The sequence below is a fragment of the Agaricus bisporus genome (assembly GCF_000300575.1).
Source record: "Agaricus bisporus var. bisporus H97 unplaced genomic scaffold AGABI2scaffold_8, whole genome shotgun sequence".
Taxonomy (NCBI): domain Eukaryota; kingdom Fungi; phylum Basidiomycota; class Agaricomycetes; order Agaricales; family Agaricaceae; genus Agaricus; species Agaricus bisporus.
This window is the reverse complement of record NW_006267371.1, coordinates 61,443-85,437: the sequence shown is the minus strand read 5'-3', so window position 1 is coordinate 85,437 and position 23,995 is coordinate 61,443. Positions and strand designations below refer to the sequence as shown.

General features: G+C 39.1%; 6 protein-coding genes across 6 annotated transcripts; 2 read left to right on the top strand and 4 right to left on the bottom strand.

Moving 5' to 3' along the window:
• Positions 1 to 6,967: 6,967 nt before the first annotated feature.
• Positions 6,968 to 8,228, bottom strand: AGABI2DRAFT_119855 (hypothetical protein; the record flags this gene model as incomplete). Its single annotated transcript, XM_006462984.1, has 5 exons — positions 6,968 to 7,267; positions 7,317 to 7,376; positions 7,438 to 7,524; positions 7,575 to 7,667; positions 8,154 to 8,228. 5 exons carry the CDS (start codon positions 8,226 to 8,228, stop codon positions 6,968 to 6,970), a joined length of 615 nt encoding a protein of 204 aa, XP_006463047.1.
• A 749-nt stretch (positions 8,229 to 8,977) lies between these two features.
• On the bottom strand, positions 8,978 to 9,133 carry AGABI2DRAFT_56716 (hypothetical protein; the record flags this gene model as incomplete). Its single annotated transcript, XM_006462983.1, has 1 exon — positions 8,978 to 9,133. A coding segment is annotated over one exon (156 nt), but the record flags the coding sequence as incomplete, so codon positions are not given.
• An 8,397-nt stretch (positions 9,134 to 17,530) lies between these two features.
• AGABI2DRAFT_119854 (hypothetical protein) lies at positions 17,531 to 19,656 on the bottom strand (the record flags this gene model as incomplete). The annotated part of the gene is made up of 8 exons (XM_006462982.1): positions 17,531 to 17,583; positions 17,634 to 17,752; positions 17,808 to 18,069; positions 18,132 to 18,425; positions 18,480 to 18,540; positions 18,592 to 18,810; positions 18,870 to 19,022; positions 19,078 to 19,656. 8 exons carry the CDS (start codon positions 19,654 to 19,656, stop codon positions 17,531 to 17,533), a joined length of 1,740 nt encoding a protein of 579 aa, XP_006463045.1.
• A 100-nt stretch (positions 19,657 to 19,756) lies between these two features.
• AGABI2DRAFT_74076 (hypothetical protein) lies at positions 19,757 to 21,650 on the top strand (the record flags this gene model as incomplete). The annotated part of the gene is made up of 10 exons (XM_006462981.1): positions 19,757 to 20,002; positions 20,053 to 20,097; positions 20,148 to 20,211; positions 20,332 to 20,435; positions 20,489 to 20,762; positions 20,816 to 21,037; positions 21,089 to 21,132; positions 21,184 to 21,230; positions 21,285 to 21,530; positions 21,584 to 21,650. The coding sequence occupies 10 exons, from the start codon at positions 19,757 to 19,759 to the stop codon at positions 21,648 to 21,650; spliced, it is 1,359 nt and encodes a 452-aa protein (XP_006463044.1).
• A 319-nt stretch (positions 21,651 to 21,969) lies between these two features.
• On the top strand, positions 21,970 to 22,394 carry AGABI2DRAFT_119852 (hypothetical protein; the record flags this gene model as incomplete). The annotated part of the gene is made up of 2 exons (XM_006462980.1): positions 21,970 to 22,063; positions 22,189 to 22,394. The coding sequence occupies 2 exons, from the start codon at positions 21,970 to 21,972 to the stop codon at positions 22,392 to 22,394; spliced, it is 300 nt and encodes a 99-aa protein (XP_006463043.1).
• A 25-nt stretch (positions 22,395 to 22,419) lies between these two features.
• AGABI2DRAFT_194067 (hypothetical protein) lies at positions 22,420 to 23,437 on the bottom strand. Its single transcript, XM_006462979.1, has 2 exons — positions 22,781 to 23,437; positions 22,420 to 22,752 (listed from the first exon to the last, which is right to left on the bottom strand). The coding sequence occupies exon 1, from the start codon at positions 22,985 to 22,987 to the stop codon at positions 22,814 to 22,816; it is 174 nt and encodes a 57-aa protein (XP_006463042.1). The 5' UTR covers positions 22,988 to 23,437; the 3' UTR covers positions 22,420 to 22,752; positions 22,781 to 22,813.
• Positions 23,438 to 23,995: the final 558 nt, after the last annotated feature.

The window sequence follows — 23,995 nt, the reverse complement described above, 5'->3', positions numbered from 1 at the left end:
AGCAGTAGATTTTGCGGACCGTATGAAACTTCAACACGAGGAAACTCAAGCGGCCCTGAAAAAGGCACAAGACGATATGCGGAGGTATGCGGATAGAAGCAGAGGAGAAGCGGTGAAATACAAAGTGGGGGATAAAGTTCTATTGGCTACCCGGGACCTTCAAATCCAGGGACGACCTACCCGAAAACTTACGGAGAAGTTCATCGGACCATACACCATCAAGAAGATCATTTCCCCCAACGCAGTGGAAATAGATCTTCCCCGATCTATTCGGATTCATCCGGTGGTTAATGTCAGCCGAATAGTACTATATCGAGAACAAGTGGATGGACAAGGGAGTAGACCAGCACCGGCTGTAGAAATAGAAGGAGAACAGGAGTGGGAAGTGGAGAAAATCCTTAACGCCAAATGGCTCCGCGGAAAGAAGCGGTACTTAGTGCGATGGAAAGGGTATACGGCAGAAGCAGACTCGTGGGAACCCAAGGAAAACTTGGCTAACGCCAAAGAATTGATTACTGAATTCCACCAACTCTATGGGGAACTCAATAGGATACAGCACGTTCTACGTGACACCGGGTTCCAAGAAAGGGAACTACCTAATCGATTTACAGCCAAGACTTTATTCGGATGGGATGACAAACAGTTTGATGCCGAATATCTTAAGAAGTTGGAATGTAATTGGCGAACATGGAGGTCTTGAAGGGTCAATATCTAAACTTTTTGTAAATAAAAACCTTAAAATAGGCTTTATTGAATTTCAAATTTACATATGATTTACATAATACACATGTATTATGTAAATTAGATTTACAGTAATGTTTGCATGATGTTTGCATAATGTATGTGTATTATTCATATATTAAGTTGTGTAAACACCTCAGGGTTGGAATTTGTAACTATGTTTTCAAAAAATGCTAAACACATGGATGACTTCTTCCTGGAGATTTTTGGTACAGGATTTGGATTGTTTAAAAAGGATTCAAGTTGAGAGACCAATCTAATATTGGAAAGATTGACAGGAGATGTCCTATAAATCTCAAATGTTAGAACCTTGCCAGAATGTCACGGCATCACACTGTCACATCTGTCACATATTTTATTATATAATAATTTCCCTCTGCTGCTACAGTTCGACGGAGGCTAAACTATCGGCATACTGCTAAAATGGCGCAAGCTACAGACTTACCAATTGAACTTATCGATTTAATCTTATCTTTCTTGCCTCCGAACCATGCGGAGCAAGTACAATGGAGAAGGGCGGCGGCGGCTATAGGAAGAGAGGCAAGACCGGTAGGTTGGAACCTATCGGATCATCGGTGCAGACGGTGTGGGAGGGTATGCTTAGCAATGTGGGACTATGAGGAGCAGAAGGCGTGGGTGATACAGAGATGGGGATACTGGGGGCCGCGACAATGGGCAATAGCCGGATTCTTTGTGCTATGTCCATGTGATGCGATGTTAGGTAATTACTTCAGGACGTATTGGTTTGTGTGAATGAATTACCGTTTTGAGAGTTGTTTGTACTTGTGGACACTTTTATGGTTTGTTTGGTGTTGTTGACTTACTCCACTCTTCTTTTCGCATGTCAAATGTATAATTAGTCTACTTTCTCATACGTACTTCTTTTCACATGTCAGTATATAAATAAGTTACCTAGGGTAGTTGGTCTGTGCACCGTAGTCTAGGTATATAAAGTAGGTAGAAACTTGTAGAAGACTCCGTCGAGTTCTCTTAGGTTCACGCCTAATAAACTTTTGTCACTTTCCTCTATAGTTCTTAAGTTCAGGTGTGACCTGTGACATCTCAGTCACAGTCGCCCTAACATCAAATTAGTTATTATGCATTTAAATGTGTTATGACACGTCAGCTAATTTATAGTATTAAAATGCATTCCCACGCCAGGGAAATTAACCATTATATCACCTGTTTTGACATCGCAAAGATGTCACAACACGTATGTTGTAACACTCACGTGAATATCGAAATAAAGTTCTGATCTAAATAGAAATAATGAAACTCTATTTAGTCTATTTGGCTATGTTTACTCGCTTTCCGGAAAATACCGACAGACATCTTGTATCAATCAATACACCAAAGAATGGTCATAAGACAGTGTTTTCACAAGAAAGATCCCAATTGAGTGACCCAAGACCTTTCTTTTCATTGTTGAGGAACTGAAATTGAATTTTACGGATAAAATCTGCACCAGGCAATTTTATAGTGCCAAGTTTTCTACACAATCTCAATATTTCAATACTCCCTAAAAAAATTGAAATATTATTAAAACAGTACCATATTTTTATTTCCATACTACTTGGGAAGTATTGAGATATTATTTAGATAGTATAGTATATTTATTTGTATTTTTCTCATATATGGAAATAAAATATACTAATATTCACAACCTCAATATTTGAATAATACATATGTATTATGAAAACATTATGCAAATATTACCGTAAATAAAATTTGCATAATACATGTGCATTATATAAAACATATCTAAATCTTATGCAAACAAAATCCATAAAATCAACATTATTGAATATATTTTTTACATATGTTTTATATAATACACATGTAGTATGTAAATTATATTTACGGTAATGTTTGCATAATGTTTTCATAAGTACATGTGTCTTATTTAAATGTAGAGGTTGTGGTTTGAATAACATTTCAATACTTCCCAGGTAGTATGAAAAAAAAATACAGTACTGTTTCAATAATATTTCAATATTTTTTTTAGGAAGTATTGAAATATTGAGGTTGTGCCAGATATGTGTAGTATCAGTATACAGATGTTTAGAAACAGAAAAACATGACACAAGCCAGCAGGTGTGAAAGTCATTCCAAGTTTAAAAGTCTTAAAATAAGCTTTATTAAATTTCTAATTCATATATGTTTTACATAGTACACATATAATATATAAATTATATTTACAGTAATATTTGCATAATATTTATGTGAAACATGTGTCATAGGAAAGATCAAACAAAAGGCTCGGCGATGACTAAATGAATCTAATCGTCGAAGATTATTATCGGATCATTAACGGTACCTAGGCCCTTCCGAATCTTCGCTGGTGGCCCTAAAACCTTATCTTCATTAGCAGTGCGCTTTTGTTTATATCCCCCAATTGTCTGAGTCCCCTGCTCAGTGTACAAGGGATGGTGAACTGGGGACGGAATGGACAGGGTCGTTTGGTCCGAGGGTAGAGTTATGTTCCAATCCCAGCACCAACTATCACGACAATCATTGTCTTTGGACATCAAGTCGACCGGATTGTCAAGGTACTTGATCAGTAACTTGAGTCCTGGGCAATCGGCATCTTGTACTTATGTAAACATTATGCAAATATTACTGTAAATATAATTTACATAATACATATATACTATGTAAAACATATGCAAAAAATATATTCAATAATGTTGATTTTATAGATTTTGTTTGCATAAGGTTTGGATATGTTTATATAATGCATATGTATTATGTAAATCTTATTTACAGTAATATTTGCATAATATTTGCATAGTACATATGTATTAATCAAATTGTGAGGTTGTGTGTATTACTTAAATATAGTGGTTGTGAATGGCAATAGTAAGTACCTGGAAAATTTTGTATTCATAATTATCTTTTATGTCACTGTATTCCACATATGTGATCTGTGTATTGGAAAAGAGGCAGCAGTACTTATCAGAAAGAACATTATGACTCTTGAATGCTTCAGCCTTGGAACTAGTAAATCAGTATTTTGTTTCTGTAGTGCTGTGGAGCTGTAAGCAGTGTACTATTGGGAAGAGGACTGGTTGGTACATACCACTTGCGATCTTTGAGGGTGATACAATAGCCATGAGCTTATGCTACTTTGTATGTCTTACTGTGTTCAACTTATGAAGTAATGTGTAGCTTACACAAGTTTTCATCAGCGTGGATTGTGCATTTCCCTCCTTTTCCATCCCAACTAGATGCTTGTCCTCCATCTCAGAGCCCACTTTTTCTAACTCTTTACTGCTTAATTTCCCTGCTCTCCACTTTTTAATCCCTCTGACAACCCTATTACCTGTCAAAATGAAATGCACTAGTCAACACAACCTCTATATTTAAATAAGACACATGTACTTATATAAATATTATGCAAACATTACCGTAAATTTGATTTCCATAATACATGTGTACTATATAAAACATATGCAAAAGATATATTCAATAATGTTGATTTTATATATTTTGTTTCACAACATCTATATTTAAATAATACACATTTATTATGTAAACATTATGCAAATGTTACTGTAAATCTCATTTACATAGTAAATATGTAATTTGTAAAACATACTTAAACTCTATGCAAACAAAAGTCTTAAATTGCATTTTTAATTTACATATGTTTTGAATAGTATACATGTATTATTAAAATAATATTTATGGTAATGTTTGCATAATGTTTGCATAATACATGTGTACTATTCAAATATAAAGGTTGTGTTTGCATAAAGTTTAAATAAGTTTCATGTAATGCACATGTATTATGCAAATTCTGTTTACGGTAATGTTTGCATAATGTTTTGATAATACATATGTATTATACAAGTATTGAGGTTGTGCAAGAGACTGCAAACTGCACTTCCGCGCAGGTCACAGTGCTTGGCTGAAAAAAGTTCAAGTATAATAGAAAACAATGAAAGGACGTTGATTTTAATAAAGTCCCTTGCAGCAACAGCAACAGAGTTTGGTCTTAAATATATTATTTATTAGTTGTTTATATAGAAACAACATTTGGCTGGCCAATAATGAAGTCAATATTGAGTCAAAGGAATCATGTTGATATGAAATCAATTCATACAAAGGATATGACATTGTGAAGATCTTTTTGGAGACTGCTGCTGTTCCAGGATCTGCTAAATTGACGTCATATCAACATGATTCCTTCAACTCAATATTGACTTCATCATTGGCCAACCAGATGTTGTTTCTATATAAACAACTAATAAATAATATATTTAAGACCAGACTCTGTTGCCATCGCTGCAAGGGAAGTTAATGATGCTACTGAATTATCCATCTAAATGCAGTTGACTCAATAACATGTATATCAGACTGAAAGAATATCACATAACTGCAAATATATATACATATATATAACTCGGATAATACATGACCAATAACACAAGCGATTCACAACCATAAATTGATGTCAACACAGAAGAGAGAAAAAAATGGACTTAATCTGCCTGTAGCATTCATACTGAATTCATTCTTGCATGAAATGAATGGCAGCATTTAATTTCTGAATGATGGACACCATGCATCAGCTCAAACTTGATCTCAACCAGTGAACCTCCTTGCCTAGCTTTGCAATATTTGTGTGCCAAAAAATGCTTGCTTCGAGTTAAAGAATTGTTGGTAGGAATAAGATTGATAGGAGACTAATGATTATCACAAGGCACAATATATGCCCTCGAAAAACGCAAGTGATGTGATGAGCATGTCAGGAATGGTCCCAAATGAAGATCGCCATCAAGCAGCAAAAAAGACCATTATGAATATTACTTATGGCTGGCTGCCTACCATATATAATTTGCGCTTTCGTTATTGGAAGGTTTTTTCAAAACCAAAGTAAGTTTGACACTTTGCGTCCAAGCATCAGAATCATGCAATTCTTCTGCCCAAATTATTCATGAATAAGCTAACCAAATAGTGAAAAAAAAATGACAAACACAATGGACCAGTATTGCAAACATATGACTCTATTTCACCTATGGCCTTGATTGTTTCATCCAACACTTCTTCTTCGTACAATCCAAACAAATTTGCCTCCAATGTTTACCTTCAAACCATGACTTACAAGCAGTATGGCTTGTTTCAAGCTCAATAAGTGAAGTAGAAATAGAAGACATATTGAAAGAAAGCCAAAACTTTTTTCAAGTTAAAAACCAAAAGACTTTATAAATCAAATATGAAATTATCTGAAACTATTGGTGTACTATGACAGAAGTGGAGAAAAAGTAAAACTTATGTAGTCATATCCACTGACAATGTAAATAAGACAAAAAAAAATTGCTTTGTTACCTCCATCGCGCACCAAAACATTAGTATAAACGACACAATATGCTGACTGCAGCATCTATTCTCGAAACACTTGAAAACCATAGTAACTCAGGTTTCCTTTTGAGAGAATTTCAATACTATATTTTTTTTTAAAAAAAAAAAGCATTGAGAAACTCACTACAATCAATCCCATGTTGAGGCTATATTCATTGATCAGCATTGTATGCACTTCACAACCACAACCATAGACATCACATGATTCCTCTATGTTATGCAGAGTATCTGTCATATTTTGCCAACCAGATTCCAAAGCACTTTTTGTGTGACATGGGCCGATAAATATCAGCATTGAAGGACTTAAATCATTAGCATTCAATAAGTCAACTATGATAATTATGTAAATGGGTGTTTATGCTAGAAATAATGATTGAAATATGCTCACCAAATGGCCCTGGACCTGACATTGGGCATCGTGAAACAAATTTACCAATTGCACGAAAAGTATAATGTGTTGATTCTGAGATAGATTGATAATTTTTGAGTATGACTTTCTTTGGTTGCAGAAGCGACCAGTCAATTTTATCTTTCCACATGGGATGAAAGGAGGAGCGTGGGCACTGTAAATTTATAGGCATAGATGGTCATATGCCAACAAGTGGTTGTTTCATTATGGAACAAAGAAGTGAGCATGGAAAGAGTTGCTTACGCAATTGGGGCATTGTGATACATTAGACACCACTTATGTTTTGCATATCATGGTTTTACCAGAATCGTATTTGTTTCACATAGTAAAAGGACCAGATCTAATTATTTTTATATTTAGGTTAGATAAACAAAAGACTAGAATAAGAGTATTCTATTTTGAAGCGAATCTATCAATTACATGAAAATGAGAAAGAATTGGAAATTTACTGAGTTAATCAACTGCCATTACATTGGCCTTTGCTTTACCTTTCGAACAAGTTGTTGGTGCAGGGTTTGTGTTTACTTTAGTTGAAGACGAAGTTGATGCTTGGGAAAGAGGAGTGTCTTCAACACTGGCAGCTTGAACATATAATCCACTCATTTTCAAGCGATCAGATCCATGTTTGACCTTTTTGTTGACTTGATGGTGTGGGTTCAGTGGTTGGGGGCTGACATGAATCTGGAGAGGTGTATGAACTTTGTCATCACTAGGATAGGCCACTCGCAATTTATCGATTGCCAGTTGATATACCTTGAGTAAGGCATTAGAAGAAAGCAGAAGGAATATATGGTCTACATACTTTTTCCTTAGGAGAAGGTGGCTTGTTAGCACTAGAAGATTCGTTTGCATGGTGTGAGATCTTGTGGAATGTTTCATGTTAATATTGAAAGCACCATATATATTTCAAAAAACAAAATTACCAAATATTTCAAACCAGAAGTAAACTTGAGTGTATCAAGTGTTGTGCTATGAATACAGGCAGTCATTGGTTCATAAATTTCAGAAAACTGGCAAGCATCAATTGCATATGTTCAAAAAGTATGTTAAAAATGCTTACTTGAAAGCTGTCAGGAACTGCTCCAGACTCTGATGCTATAATCTTGGAAATGGTGCCCAGTTGATAATGCCATAGACAGTTCGGGAGGAGAATCTGTGAAAACAGAAAATGTCCTTGACAGAGGTGCCGTCCTTGATGATCTATATATTTCTCAGTTTGGCTGGAAGATAAAACTAGCATTACAATAACGCACAGGATTATATGCTGATGGGCGAAAATTACCAATAGCTGTCGTTGCCGTTCCAAATGTTGGGGAAGTTATTTCATTTCACCCATGAAACAGAAAAGAGCCGGTGTAGAAGTATTGTCGCCATTCAAGTAGTACACTTTCCAGCTGAGTTTACCATTACCATGCTCATAACTTGGGATACTCACCAATCCCATATACAGAGTTTGTTCATAAGAAATCTCCCCTGCACAAGGTGTAGTCAACAATTCAAGACTCTGAAATTGGTGAAGAAGATTCTCGTGGAAATGGTTTTTTAAGTGATCCTGATAACAAGTTGCCATTGTGAAGGATTAGCCACACAAAAAACAATGTATCTTGAAGAAAGATGAATGAGTTTGAGAAGAATGAACCAAAGAGGCTGCTAAAAGAGCAATAACCCAAAGGTGGAATGCATGGAAACTGTTATAAGACTTTTTGTAGGCCATGGTGAGACATTATTTTTGCTTAGAGAAGGAAACACATACAGATGAAAATGTCTTTTCGAAACGCAACAAGTGTTGCTCCACATGGCAGGGGTCGAATCTTAAAAAACAGAGTTGATGGGGGCGGAATTGGAGAGTTATAACGGTGAAAAGACAAAAAGTGGAGTGCTGATTGCTCAGCATGCTCTCACACACAATTGTCATTTTGGGGTGCTTTGGAGCACTGTGCATCAAATTGCTCATTGTCATCAAATTTTTTTTCTCTCAATCTTTTTTTGCCAGGATAGTGCTCAGTATAGATAAATGTATCTGATAGTCGTATTCCATTAGATGCAGAATTTCTATCTTCAATATATGGCACATGAAATTCAACTAAATAATCATAATGAGCCCGTGCTTTTTGGGTTGGTGTACCAAGGCACATATAAGTTTTCAATTCCAAAAATCTTTTTAGGGTGGAAAGGACCGTGAATTAATAGTCCTTTGAGTCATTTTACTCTGGATATCATAACATAAGGTGCCTTGGTACCATGGCAGCTAGAAACGTCCACTATGATGCAATCTAAAGTTTGACCTTGAGCTTTGTGAGCTGTCATAGAAAACCCAGGAACAATAGGCAATTGGGATTGTTTAATTGAGCACTTTTTACCAGAAAATGGATGTTCAAAAGACAAGTCTATTGTATCTCAAAGGACTGCAGCTTTGCCTGCTTAAAGAAAAGGTAAAGGTATGCATGTTATAGAAGGACTACTTATGATACAAGATGAAACTTTTCTTTCTCCAAATTCATTCACAGCGTAGCATATAGACTTTACCGTATTAACTGTTCCATAAACTATTCCTCCAGGAACATCAAAATTCTGCATAATCATTACAGGCATTCTGTCAACTAAAGGAATTTGACCTAGTCGCTGCATCAGCAAAAAGTCACACAACTTATGCAAACTTATGAAAAAGTTGCCTTATGCTTGCCTTATAAAGACCAACTTAAGGCACATAAGTCTCCAGAATAGCATAAGTTCATCATTTCTCATAAGCCAGACAAGAAGTTTACACATAAGTCACACATTAGTTCATAAGTTTATCATAAATTCATAAGTTGGATACAAAGAAAGCATAAGCACAGGACATTTCATAAGTCAGACCAAAGGTTAAATCCCAAGTCAGACAAAATTTCATAAGTTTATTATTAATTCATAAGGCTACTGACAAGTCAAACAGTATCTCATAAGTGAAACATAGGCTCATAAGTCAGATAACAAGGCAAGAATCATAGCATTATAAGAACATTATGCTGTATGTCAAGTTCTACTGCTCATAAAATTCCGGAAAATTCATGACAACTCTTAGAATATTAAAAGAACATAAGTTTATATGTATGCTTTTGTCGGAAAACATACCAGTTATAGAGATACAGAAAAACATAACAAGAATGCCATGTTTTCTACTGGTTACTGTGCCGAATTTGATGATTGAAGAGTGTAAGTATATGTTTTCAAGGTCCAGAAATTCGAATTTAATTTTAGATTTATTATCCGATCAATAGCTGAGGAGCTACAGCGCAATCTTGTGTTTATCATATGTTAAATGTGCAATATTTCAATAGGCTTTCATCCAACAAAGAATCTAATTAGATATTCGAACTCCCCAACCTCGAAACTATAGGAATACACTTTTAGATCATTGAGATCCATGCAGAAATGACCCGAAAATATCTCCTACCTATGTTTTGAGGAACTTTGACTCGAAAATCCCAAGTCCAGCAGTCATGTGACATCATGTGACATGTTGAACTTCTGTTTCGAGCACGACATTGATCCTTCCTCATCACCACCATCATTCCTACCCTCCCCATCCTCTCCCTCCCCCTTTCTTGCCCTCCAGGCCTGTAACTTAGTAAGTAACATACTTATCACCTTCCTAGCTCTCCCCCAGCTGATTCTCAGCTTAATTAGGACGCTTTTTTGCCTTTTTAGGCCGCTTTTTTAGGGCTATTTTGGGAGGGTTTTGAGAGGGGATGTGAGGATGATATGTGGATGAGTTTTGGGGGGATCTCTAGTCTTTGGTGAGTGCTTTTTGACTCTTCATCTTCTCATACTCATTTGTTACTTTTAGAATCACATTTCTCATCATTTTCCCCCCATTTTCCATTTCTACTCCCCTGGCTGCTGTCATATCCCTCTTGTCCGCTTTTTTCAGGGTCTATTTCCTCTTTAGGAAGTCTGTATTATACATGATGTATTGTATTTACTACATGAATATAATTCTTTGTTCCTTATGCATTATGATGTTCCTTATGATTGAGCTTATACAGTACTCTCTTATTACTTCTTACTGTCTTAAGTACTTACTTATGCAACTTAAGATAAATCCTCATGACTTATGATAATCTTGCATCTTATGACCATATTGTGACTTATGTACTTATGATTTACTTAAGTATTGCATAAGTCAGAACCTCAGACAGTGACATGCCTTATGCAAAAATGACTTATACTGACTTATGATTTTTATAAGTTTGCATAAGTCAAATTTAAGTCACTTTACCTTTTCCTGATGGGAGTTTGATGGATTGTAGGTGTACGGAGTGTGGGAGGATGACATTGATCATGAGTGATGGAGAAGTGGATCGACCATGGGTATTGCAGCGTTGGCAAAACCCTAACTTCTGTTACTGGAAACTGGCACGATTCTTTACTATGTGCCCATGTGGGAAGATTATGGCAACGTATCATAGTCGAACTTGGTGGCTGTAAACTTTCTATTTTTAGAACATTTGTACTTGTTGACGTTTTTATAAGGTTTACCCAAACTATGGATTGTTACTCGTGTATCTTCTTCTTTTTTCTTTATTCTTAATTGATTCTTTTTCAAAAATATACACAACCTCTATATTTAAATAATACATATGTATTATAAAAACATTATGCAAATGTTACCGTAAATTTAATTTACATAGTACATATGTGATATGTAAATCATATTTAAACTTTATGCAAACAAAAGTCTTAAAATTGAGCTTTTGTTATATCCGGAACACGCTAACTCCACCACCTTCCATTCTCGGTATCAATCCTGGTATGTTCCAGATATCCCTTTCCGACTCAATCCGTTCGCATCAATCCCGGCAATACTGATTCCGACTTACCGGTCACATTGACCGATGGAATGCCACAATACCTTCGGTATTGCAGTTGCGCTCCCACGGTCGCTTTACGACCAATGCAATGTGGGTTGTTATTTCCATCGCAAGACGTACCCGCTTCAAGATCTCCTTTCCGTTGCACCGTCGGAATCCCTTAAGGTAAAGACTCCTTTCCATTATTTCAATCCAAACTATTGTGCAATCCTTGCGCTATCATCTTTCATGTTTCCGAATCCGTATTCTATTCAGTCTTCATGTATTTAAGCCGTAGATATTCTGTACGGTACTTCAGTCTGAAAATCAACTTAGATTGTCTTTCGCTATCTCTTGCTTGATCTCTCACTCTCAAACGATTCCGCATTCCGCAGGTCGCTCATCTCTATCTCTAAATCGGCTATTGACTTAGTTGGAAGGCATAGCGCATCGTTCCCGTGTCGCTGTAGAGGATAGTATAAGTTTGTAGATACGAAGGACAAACAACAAAAACGATATAGTTGCTTAGTAGCTACTATACTGCCTCTGCGATTTCGAAGGGGGAATATCTGATGATATGAAGGTAAAGGTGTGAACTTCTGTTATGAAGGATAGAGGTGCGATGCGAACGCTTAAACTACTTGAAACTTGAACTTGTACTACTGAACTTCTGACTAACTAACTTTAACTAACTTGAACTGACTTGACTTTTACTAGACTACTTTCTGTGTCTTTAGACGACGCTAGCTTCGAACAGTCAACCTTGAAATACCTCTGTGCACCAGGTGATCAATTCTTAACTTAGTAGCTACTTCGCTAAAAGCACTAAGTCGCAGGAATCTTTGTCTGAGTCTGAGTTAACTTTTTAATAAAGTTTGTCTGAGTTCTGTGTACGTCTGATAGTGGTCTACGACCGAAGCAAAACTTATATATTCCAAAAATGCACCTGCAATGTCCGAAGTGCAAAAGTGGGGGCAAGAATGCTTGCTTATCCCTCCCTTGCACCTGGTCTTTTATATTCGAGAGAGATACTAAATATGTACATATCCGCGTACATGAGAAAGCTGAGTAAACATGGGAAAAACATCCAAGAATAAAACTAGATAAGTAGCTACAGGGGTATAGATTGGTAAGGTACAGGTCCATAAGTTGCACTGATCTTCCCAAGCCTTCGGAGTGATTAGGGATCTCTCCTTCGGTCGGATCGGATCAGGAATTCGGAGTTCCTGCCCAGGGGAAGTGCCTCAGGATGTGTCCTTAGTAGGATCTGTTACCAGACCCAAGGTTCATCCCAGGAACACCTTTTCTTAGAATAGCCTGAGGTCCCGAGTCATCGTTTTGACTCCCAGGTACGTCTGGTCTAATCTAGATAAGTTTATCATATCTGTGTCTGTATCAGGTAATTTCCTCATCTGGCTTCCGGGTATAGAGGTAGCTACCGAGCAATCGGCCTCTAGTACTTGAAGTTCTGACAATTAGAACCCGTGACTTTGTAGGGATATTATGTATGGGTCATTGGTCCAATACGACCAGCTAGTCTTTGGGTGTGCAGTACAGTTTTCCTGCTATTGTGCTTCTATCCTCCATATACACAGAGAGACATCAGGAATACTAGATTCACCAGTCTTATCTGAGCTTTCCGGTTAACGGAAGGAGAGTCTACTAGTTATAGACTGCTGACAAATATAAATAGGATTTGTCGTATTTTTTCTAAGTTTCTATGAAGGGTTCGACTTAGTACTCGGGTAGCTACTCCGTGAGAACCATATATATCTGGTAATAATAGCCTAAAAATTGCGTAAAAATGCGCAAATATTTTTGAGGCGTATCATCGCTAAGGCCAAAGCCGTTTGTTCGCTAAGTCCTTTCCGGCTTGGCATTACCTTTCCGGTCATAGTCTTAACAGCTTTATTGCATTTTTAATTTACATATATTTTAAATAGTACACATGTATTATTAAAATAATATTTACAGTAATGTTTGCATAAAGTTTGCATAATATATGTGTACTATTCAAATATAAAGGTTGTGATAACTCTCTCACCTTATGCTTCCTTTTCTAAATTTAATTGTTTACAGTTTGTTTACATTTTTATATTTAGTACTTTTCTCAAAAACCACTTCCTTTTACTTTGGTCTGTGTATAAATAGTTTATTTTCTCATGTATCACTTCTTTATGATGTCATAATATAAAAATAGTTATCTAGGGTACTGTATCATTATGACCTTATGTTCACTGTCAGTAATTATGTAATGACAGCTGTCACCTGGACCTTAGTTCACAATGCGTGAAAACTGTGGACATTTCCTTTTTGGGATTTGTGACTTCCTTTTTAGGTTATGTCTTACCTTTTTAGGTTATATTTTGATTGATGGGGGTGTTCACACCCCCTGTTGACTGTTAACATGAACTAATTTTAGTTCAAAAATTGCCTTGTTGACTGTTGACGTGAACATAAGGTTGTAATGGTACAGTAGTTGGTCTGTGCACTGGGCCTTACACAACCTCTATATTTGAAAAATACACATGTATTATGCAAACATTATGTAAACATTACCGTAAATGTAATTTACATAGTACACATATATTATGTAAAACATATGTAAAAAAATAATTCAATAATGTCCATTTTAAAGGTTTTGTTTGCATAAGGTTCAGATATATTTTAGATAATATACATGTACTATGCAAATTAAAATTACGGTAATGTTTGCATAATATTTGCATAATACATGTGTATTATTGAAATATAGAGGTTGTGTTAGGTATAAAAGTAGAAAACTCTGTTGAGTTCCCTTAGGTTCACGCCTAATAAACTCTTTTGTACTACTTCCTTCTAGTTCTTAAGTAAGGTGTGACCTGTAACATCACAGTCACAGTTGCCCTAACACTGTGGCCACATTTGGCGAATGTCTATAAGTGACAAATTAAAGGGAGTAGATTCTGGTAATAAATTTGCCAACCATAGATTACACTGTTTTTCACGAAAAATAAACAACCTAATATGTTTTCATGCAGTTGATAAATTCAAATATTTCAGCATAATATCAGATGTATCAATAAGAACCTTTAAAGCACACTCTATCATTTTCAGTGCATTAATATAGGTGATAATCCAATCTGCTAATACACAACCTCTGTATATAAATAAGACACATGTACTTATGTAAACATTATGCAAACATTACCATAAATTTGATTTACATAATATATGTGTACTATGTAAAACATATGCAAAAAATATATTCAATAATGTTGATTTTATACATTTTTTTTGCATAAAGTTTAGACATATTTTACATCATACACATGTATTATTGTAAATTCTATTTATGGTAATGTTTGCATAATGTTTTGATAATACATATATATTATTCAAATATTGAGGTTGTGAATACTACTTGCACAAAAAGTTGAATGTCCAATATTGTAGCTATATCACTGACAGATAGTTGATGTAAAGAAAAACAAAAATGGCAAAATTGAGTACAAACATTCCATGAAGATTGTGCAGTCACCACCAATAATATACTGAATGAATGACGAGCATATATCTTCATTCATAACACTGAATGGCATTAAAACACCGTGTTCATGTAATAAATCCATTGTTAGAACTTTGCTAGAATGTCACAGCATCACACTGTCACATCTGTCACATATTTTATTACATAATAATTTCCCTCTGCTGCTATAGTTTGACGGAGGCTAAACTATTGGCATACTGATAAAATGGCACAAGCTACAGACTTACCACCCAAGCTCTATAATCTCATCTTATCTTTTCTACCCCCGAACCATGTGGAACAAGTACAATGGAGGAGAGCAGCAGCAGCTATCGGAAGGGAACCTCAGCCAAGCGGATGGAAGTTAATGGATCACAGGTGTGTGAGGTGTGGGAGAGTAACATTGGCACAACCTCAATATTTGAATAATACATATGTATTATCAAAACATTATGCAAACATTACCATAAATAGAATTTACATAATATATGTGCATTATGTAAAACATATCTAAACTTTATGCAAACAAAATGTATAAAATCAACATTATTGAATATATTTTTTGCATATGTTTTACATAGTACACATGTATTATGGAAATCAAATTTACGGTAATATTTGCATAATGTTTACATAAGTACATGTGTCTTATTTAAATATAGAGGTTGTGTGGTAATGTGGGACAAAGTATTGGAGTGACCATGGATGTTGCAACAATGGCAGAACCCGGACTTCCGTCGCTGAGAACTGGCCCAGTTCTTTACAATATGTCCATGTGGAGAAGTAATGGCAACATACTTCGGAACTCACTGGCACAGTGGGCTACCCTTTTAGATAGTTGTTTATACTTGTGGACACTTTTATTTTTTGTTTGGTTCTGTTGACGTTTTTATGATCAATTTACTCTTGTTTACTTACTTCTTACTCCACCCTTCTTTTCTCATGTCAAACCCTTCCTTCTCACGTCGAATGTATAATTAGTTTACTTTCTCATATGTTGCTTCTTATCTATCTCATGTCATTTTATAAATAGTTACCTAGGATAGTTGGTCTGTGCGCTGCAGTCTAGGTATATAAGTAGGTAGAAACTTGAAGAAGAAAACTCCATCGAGTTCTCTTAGGTTCACACCTAATAAAACTTTTGTCACTTTACTCCTAAGTTCTTAAGTTAAGGTGTGACCTGTGACATCACAGTCACAGTCGCCCTAACAACTGATTGAATTGCAGAGGTCGATAACGACACAGCCAAGGCTCCATCGGCTGATATGTCTGAAGTAGGAGACATACCTACAACATAGAATATTCAATACATGAAATTCAAGAAAAGATAAAGATCACCTCTCAGCATTAACCAGTCTTAGCCCAATAACACTATACACCGATGAATATCGATGATACAGAATGCAAGCCAGAATCGCTGTGTGTCTGAACTCGTTTGCAAGTGACCGACAAAAATATCTGATGCCAAAGCAGGACACAATGCTAAATCATCAAAAAGCTGACGAAATATAGCAGAAGTGCAAATTTCTGGGATGGTTTGGGCGGAAACAACATGCCCACATAAAAGTAGAGATTGTGACATGAATGAAGCAAAGTAAATAAGCAGACAAATCACAACCTCTATATTTGAATAGTACACATGTATTATGCAAACTTTATGCAAACATTAATAATACATGTATACTATTCAAAACATATGCAAATTAAAAATGCAATAAAGCTCAATTTAAGACTTTTGTTTGCATAATGTTTATATAATACATGTGTATTATTTGAATATAGAGGTTGTGAATGTTTCAAAACATTATGACATGCATGTTTATCAATTTTTTTTGTAAAAAAGGCAAGTGGGGTAGTTGATCCTATCACATAATTTTCATATTGTTTTTGCTCCAAAAATCACATGATTTCAAAAGTTCAGCAAAATGGCTCCAGATATTTAACCCTACTAAGGTAAACCTCTTACAAGACTCACCACATCACATGACAATTTCGTGACAAAAGCGTGATATTTTGGACTAAATCTGCTTTTCCTCTTTTAATATTGTAGTTATCGCTAAATGCCTTCAGCAATTAATTCATTCCTTTTACTTACACATTTTGCTGAAGCCGATTAAAGAGAAAATATAATTTGCATGAGTAGTAGCACTATCTAAGTTGCAAAAATGTTATCTCAACAATCACATGGTTGCAAAAGTAAATATAGTCACCCTGTCAAATTTCCATCCTATCTTTGATTACTCATTCTCTAGGTTTGCAAATCGTTCTTTGAGATTCATAAATGTATACAGGCATTGTTAGAATGGAAAGTAAGTGATATGGTCAAGTAAAAAAAAATTGTGGCCATCGTCAGCTGCCCAGATAACACTTAGATCTGGGTCAGCTAATGCAAGTCACATGCAGGTCACTGTCACCTGACGTAGCAAGTTTTGTAAGAGGTCTACCTTACCTTGAAAGGTAGCGGGAATAAGCAACATTGAGAAATGCAGTCAACAAAAATAATAAGGATACACTGATGAGCCATAGTACAGTCACAAGCTAAAAAAAAATAACATGAACAGCATTATAAGTGAACTGATAAACATTAACCAGTGCAGAAAGGAAAGACAGTACAGCTACATACAAGCTATATGTATAAAAAAAACAAAAGTGGGACTTCCACATTGAGGGGTTAATAACTTAATCTTCACCTTCCATTGTCTCTTTCTCATATTTCTTCTTCATGATGCTTACTGGATATATCTTTTGAGCATTTCACAACAGGAAATTGGCTCATACTCACCTTCTCGTGAAATATGCCCCGAATTCATCCAACCATCTGGAAATTGAGGGACAATCTTCTGATACAAGTTCTTTCTCAACCCTTGTTCGCTGACCTGAATAACAGAGCCTTCTAGACCACTTGAATACAAACAATTCGTCATCAATTACGAGCATGGTAGTGACAGAGACGCACTTTTTCTCATTTTCCAACCGACAGCACTCATTACTGAGCAAAACCAACTGCCAAACAATATTCTTCATCGGCTCTGTCAATCTATACCTTTTCTGCGGTCGTTGTCCCTCTTTAGATTCCTTTCCACCTCCATCCTTGCTTTCAGCGTCTGGTTGTTGACCTGCTACGGTACTAACTCCGTCCACTTCCATTTCTTCTGTTGGATGACGCGTAGGAGCCGCAGAATCGGTTTGATCGTGCTTCGCCTTCTCCTGACGTCGATCTATAAGGTACATTGTTATCAGCGCCCGTACGCAACAAGGCAAGGTAGCCGAAAAAAATAACCCCAAGCTAAAACACTCTTCTCCCACTCCTCTTCGGCCTTCTGAAATCCTTCATCGGTGAGCGCCTTGAGCTCTTTTAAAAGCTCCTCTTGCCTATCATGAAGTAATTTCGTATGATCCGCAAATACCGTTCTCTTGATTAACTTGGTCATTGTGAATTTGTTGTAAGGAAATAGAACGGGCATGAGACTGAAGAAATGTTCATCGTATTCGTCGAGTTTAATTGCTTGTAAGGCGAGGTTTGAGAGCTGCGTTTTGAGATTTGGGGGAAATTTGCCTTTCTGAGACCAATTTTCTGATAATGGAGTGAGGAAACAAAGAATGATGAACGGGAGACGAACATACTCACCAGCTTTAATAGCTTCTTTCAAATGTTCGATAGATGCTTGTAGCTCAGGATGGAAGGACGACTGGAGATATTGGTAAGAAGGATGGGGAGTATGAAGAGTACGAATATTTACCTGATCGACAACTTTCCGCTTCTTTCCGTTCTCGACGACGGTGATATACCGTTTCCGTTTTTGCCCAACAGTCTCGTCGCCTTGTTCATCTCCGGGTTTTGTACTAGATTCGACTGCGCCACTAAGGACTTCTTCCTTGTCCGTTGCTTGTTTGACAGCAGATCCGTTAGTGGCATTGATGGCTGAGGCGAGTGAAATTATATTCTTTGACTTGGGTTTCTTGGGAGTCCTGGTATGGACGGTCAGAGGGAGATTTCAGGCCTATGAAAATAATCGACAACTCGCTTGTCTTTGAGAAGCGCAACCTCTCCACTGGAGACATAGAAGCCCTGCTGCTTTGTTTGGGCAAAGTACGTCCGCTCGTCGAGTGCAAGTTCGGAATCGTCTATGAAAGGGTCATGGACATCATAATATTCTGTTGCAGGATTCTTCTATGCAGCGTGGTTATGAGGATGGTAAGAAGTCAATCAGATGTCGAGCACTTACTCGACGTTTCTTCCGCTTGCCACCATCAGTATCCGGTTCGCTCTCACTGACAACATGCTTAGCGACGGAAATTCTTGACGGAGGTGTGGGCGGTCGTTGACCCGAGACTTTGGCCATCTGCGATACATCGACTTCATATCTATCTGGACCGCCGAGTTGAATATCTAATCGGATAGTAGTGAATGGCGGAGCTGGGAGGTTAGGAGGGGGCGACGGTGACGGTGATCTGGGTTTTTTTGAGCGGGGTTTGGCTGAAGAGGAAGGCTTTGAAGAGGCAGGAATAGGCTCTGGCGGGGCAGAAACAGAGGAAGGCAAGCTGGAATGAGAAGGGGGACGAGCAAGTAGGACAGGGGCCGAGACCACTGCAGAGATTTCGTCGCCCTCGCTGTCGCCCTCGTCGCCCTCATCGTCGTCCACATCGACCTCGTACTCGTCGGCAACGGCTTGAGCCTCGGCCTCGGCCTCCGACTCGCTGGGGGGCGGCTCGGGGTTCATCAACGCGGCGAGCGACGAGGGACGACTCGCGCCGGTGGAACTTGAGCGGGCCGGCGGAGACACAGAGAGCTGGCCATCGAGCATGACATGGACGGAAGAACGGAGCCGTCTTTGGTCTTGTTTGGCCACTCCGGGGAGCGGGCATTCTTCGGAGATTCATCGTGGCAATCGGATCTCTCCCCTCATGCCAGAGCTAGAACTCGAATCTCTCTCGCACCGTAAAACACACCCAGATGAAGATATTGAAATAAAGAAAAGTGATGATGCTGTGGAAGATCCTATTCACCAAGCTCTGACCGACAACAGGACCAGGAAACAGAAAAATACAGAGAAGATTCAGTTTGCCGCTCTGTGCTGGTGTCTCTTCCTTGCTGGATGGAACGATGGGTCAACTGGTCCTTTACTGCCTCGGATACAGGACGTTTATCATGTGCATCTCACCCAGCCCCGTAACTGCGTTCAACTAACCTACACACGCAGGTCGGATTTACCATCGTATCCTTGATCTTCATATTTGCCTGTCTGGTCAGTCGTCTCTCGTTTCTTTATTCTGTCTATCGCTTCACGAGTTACAGGGCTTTGTTTCTGGTGCTCTCGCAAACGTACACCTCACTGACCGTTTGGGATTTGGCAAGGTCTGTACTCCACCGTGCTCCAGATATACTTGATTTACAATATACTTGAACAGACAATCATTCTCGGTAAAATGCCTATTCATCGTCCCTTTGAATATCGACTTTTAAACGAAAAACATTCCAGGTGCTGCGCTGCAAATCATTGCATACACAATCCAATCGCCAGCACCCCCCTTCCCTGTGTTTGTGATGGCATATACTATCAATGGTGTTGGCATCGCTCTCCAGGTACATAGCATGCTCCCATGAACACCGGAAACTCACGATACTGTATGTAACAGGATGCTCAGGCCAATGGCTTCGTTGCCAGCCTGAGAAACAACTCGGAAACCAAGATGGGTCTCCTACATGCTGCTTATGGTGACCTACTACGTAACCTCACAGACGCGCCATTTAACCTCTCTTTCACAGGCGCCGGTGCCCTAGCCTCACCCCTCGTTGCGACTCAGTTCTCACAACTTCGTCAATGGTCCTTCCACTTTCTCGTATCCCTCGGCATTGCAGTCTCCAACATCATCATCCTCTATATCGTCTTTGGGTTTAAAACACAAGATGGTAAGCTCCGCTTAACTCACCATCCATAAAAATTCCTACTTATCTGTTATCAGAGTGCCTTCGGCTTCTTGGACAAGAAGTATCGGAAAAGAACGAAGATGAACAATCCTCATTCAAACAGATCCTTCGCGTTAAAGCCGTACATTTTCTCGCATTCTTCATTCTTGTCTACGTTGGCGTCGAAGTCACCATCGGAGGGTGGATTGTTACATTTATGCTCGACGTCCGTGGTGGCGGACCGTCCTCGGGCTACGTTTCATCTGGTTTCTTTGGTGGTAAGACATCGCTCCATCCACTCTAGTTTCAACATTCACGCAATTCGAAAGGCCTGATGCTTGGTCGAGTCCTCCTACTCTGGGTCAACAAAAAGGTACGCTGTCTCGTGCAAGTCATTGCTTGACTCCTCACGAAATATACCCAGATCGGTGAACGCCTAGTTTTATTCCTCTATGCATTCCTTGCCATCGGGTAATTCATGTCATTATCCCACCAATACATAGAATAGCCTAACCGTTCTGCCAGGCTCGAACTCGTGATTTGGTTTGTTCCTTCCCTTATCGGAGGAGCAGTCGCCGTCTCCATCGTCGGTCTCCTTCTCGGACCCATGTATCCGGTCGCCATGAATCACGCAGGCCGCGTCCTTCCGAACTGGTTACTCACGGGCTCTATTGGTTGGATAGCGGGATTCGGTCAAGCAGGAAGCGCAGCTCTTCCTTTCATCACTGGTGTAATTTCTTCAAAACATGGCATTCGGAGTCTCCAACCATTGTGAGTGTTATCTGTGAAAATAACCGGCGTGATCTGTAACCTTGTCTCCCCAGACTGATTGCAATGATGGGTTGCATGATGATCTTGTGGTATCTCGTACCATCCAAAAGACATGACTAAAGTAATATATACTTGTTAAAACCTATATATCGCGTGGATATAATTTCTCCCGCCTCCGAGTCCGGTTAACCAAAGCATCTTATCTCTTTGAGAAGGATCAGCGCCAATTATCGGCGGAGAGAGCATATCAATTTGGAGCCTCGGAGGTATAATATACGGATCCGAGCAAGGTCCGGAACCAGGTTCACGATCAGAAACCGCTTAACTCGGGAACCCCAGCCAGACACACACAACACTTACACAACATCCCATATACAGTAGTACTATACATTGTGGCGATGTCACTGCTCTTTACTACTCACCTCCTTCGACTCCAACCATGTCCTCCCCCTACTACGCCCCACCCATAGACAAACCAGGACCCATCTACGGGCCCAACTACGGTCCTCCACCTCAATTCCAACAACCAGGTCGTAAGTACTAAACACCCCTCTGTCAATTTTCATAAAAAAACCCCGGTAAAACATACCAAAAACCGCGGGCATCCTTCGTTCACACCGAATCTCATGTTTTTTTCTTCTTTTACCCCTATAAAAAGCTTCCTTTCCCCAACCGTATCCGCAAACACAACAACCCTATTATAATTACCAACCACAACCACAAGCTCAATGCCAGCCTCAAGTCGTTTACGTCCAACAACCAGCACCTAAACCTCCCAACAATTCAGGCGGCGGCGGCGGTGGAGGCTCATGCTGTCTCCCATGTGCATTGTTCGTCCCTTCTCAAAACTCTATTCCAGAATAATTACTGAATTTGAAAAACAGCCTAGCCGGTTGTTTCACCGCACTCATTTGCTGTCCTTGCGGAGTTTGCTGCTAATAATCTCTATACTATACTACACTATACTATACCCCTTCAGCCCCTCGCGGGTAGCAGTCGACTGGTTTGACCCGAGGCCACTGTCAAATAATCATCATCTCTGTAATCGTGTAATACTTTGAATATGTGCCATTAAACTATGTCTTGTGATCTAAAAATATTGCTCTGGTATTCGATCGAAAAAAGGAGAGGTATCAATCAAGCAGTGAGCGACTAATAGGTGGGGGAGGGTATTCAAAAAATGAGTGTGCTACGCAGGTAATAAGCATTTTGCGTCAGAAAAAGAAGAGAGACGATATCATACTTCCTCGAAAAAAAAACAATAACGCACTTTGAAAAGATGTCTACAAGTCTTCAACCGCATCAACAACATACAAGATCTGCTGCGGCCTCACAAACAACCCTCTCGATTCCGCCGCCGCCGAGTCCGAAACGGCCGGACTCACACTCCTCATCCTCTTCATCCTCTCCATACCCATCATCAACTGTTCACCCTCACGTTTCAAACTCCCCTTCATCGACAACCCACTCCCACCAACACTCCCACCACTCACATCAACACGTCGTCTACGAGTCGCACGATCATCATAATCCCAGTCCGACCCTCGATACCCAATCTCAAAATACCGAACGCCACCCCAGGTCCCATCATTCCACAAAGTCCCTTGCCAACTACTATCACCATCCCGATCTGCCCAACTCTCACCGAGGGGAATAGGAACTTCCACACCCACCCACGGACCCAACTCACCCTCAACCTCGCCAATATACCTCGCGTAGGCTTTAAACCGCTTCCTCTTCGAAGAGACAATACACGGGATACCAATGTCCAGGCAAACGCCTCGCAAGGAATCCTCCGATGAGGGTTCAACGTCTGGAAGGGGCGGTTGAGGTTTATGCAACAGGTGTGGTTTATCTATCGAACCACCCGAGGATCGAGATTTCGAAAGAGGAGAAAGGACGGCATCGGCAATGATCGTTTCATTCGATCTCTTCTTCTTGATAGTCGCATTACTACCCGTCGAAGCCGTGCTCGAACTTTTCTTGTGTTCGGTCTGGTTCACCACATCACTCTCCGCCAGCATCTGAGCTTTGATCGTCGACGAGCTCGACGCATTCTTGAGATAAACGTCATCCGGGGTTTGATTTTCCTTGTCCTCCCCAGCAGGTAAAGGTACAATGGATTTATTAGGAGAGACAGGTGCGCTTGGAACGGGGGAAGCCTTTTTCGACCCAGCGCCACCAGTAGCAGAAGCCGTTTTCTTGATCGAGGACGCCGATCTGACGGATCGCAACGGAGCCGGTTTTGACTTTTGGGCCGCGGAAGTGACTTTGGCAGGATTGATAGAGGGGACCGGGGGAGCGGTGGATTTAGATATAGAAGTCTTGGCGGTTCCATAAGCGCTGCTGCTGGCAGTCGTGCTGGAGACGGAACTGACAGAAGCGGCGGAAACTTTGCGAGTCCTTGGATTAGTAGGTGAGGAAGCCCCAGCCGTTCTCACGCTTGACGTCGAAGCGGCTGATGT

Bases quoted from the DNA above. Each gene is read 5' to 3' on its own strand.
- AGABI2DRAFT_194067 (XM_006462979.1), bottom strand. From the start codon at position 22,987: ATGAAGGGGAGTTTGAAACGTGAGGGTGAACAGTTGATGATGGGTATG.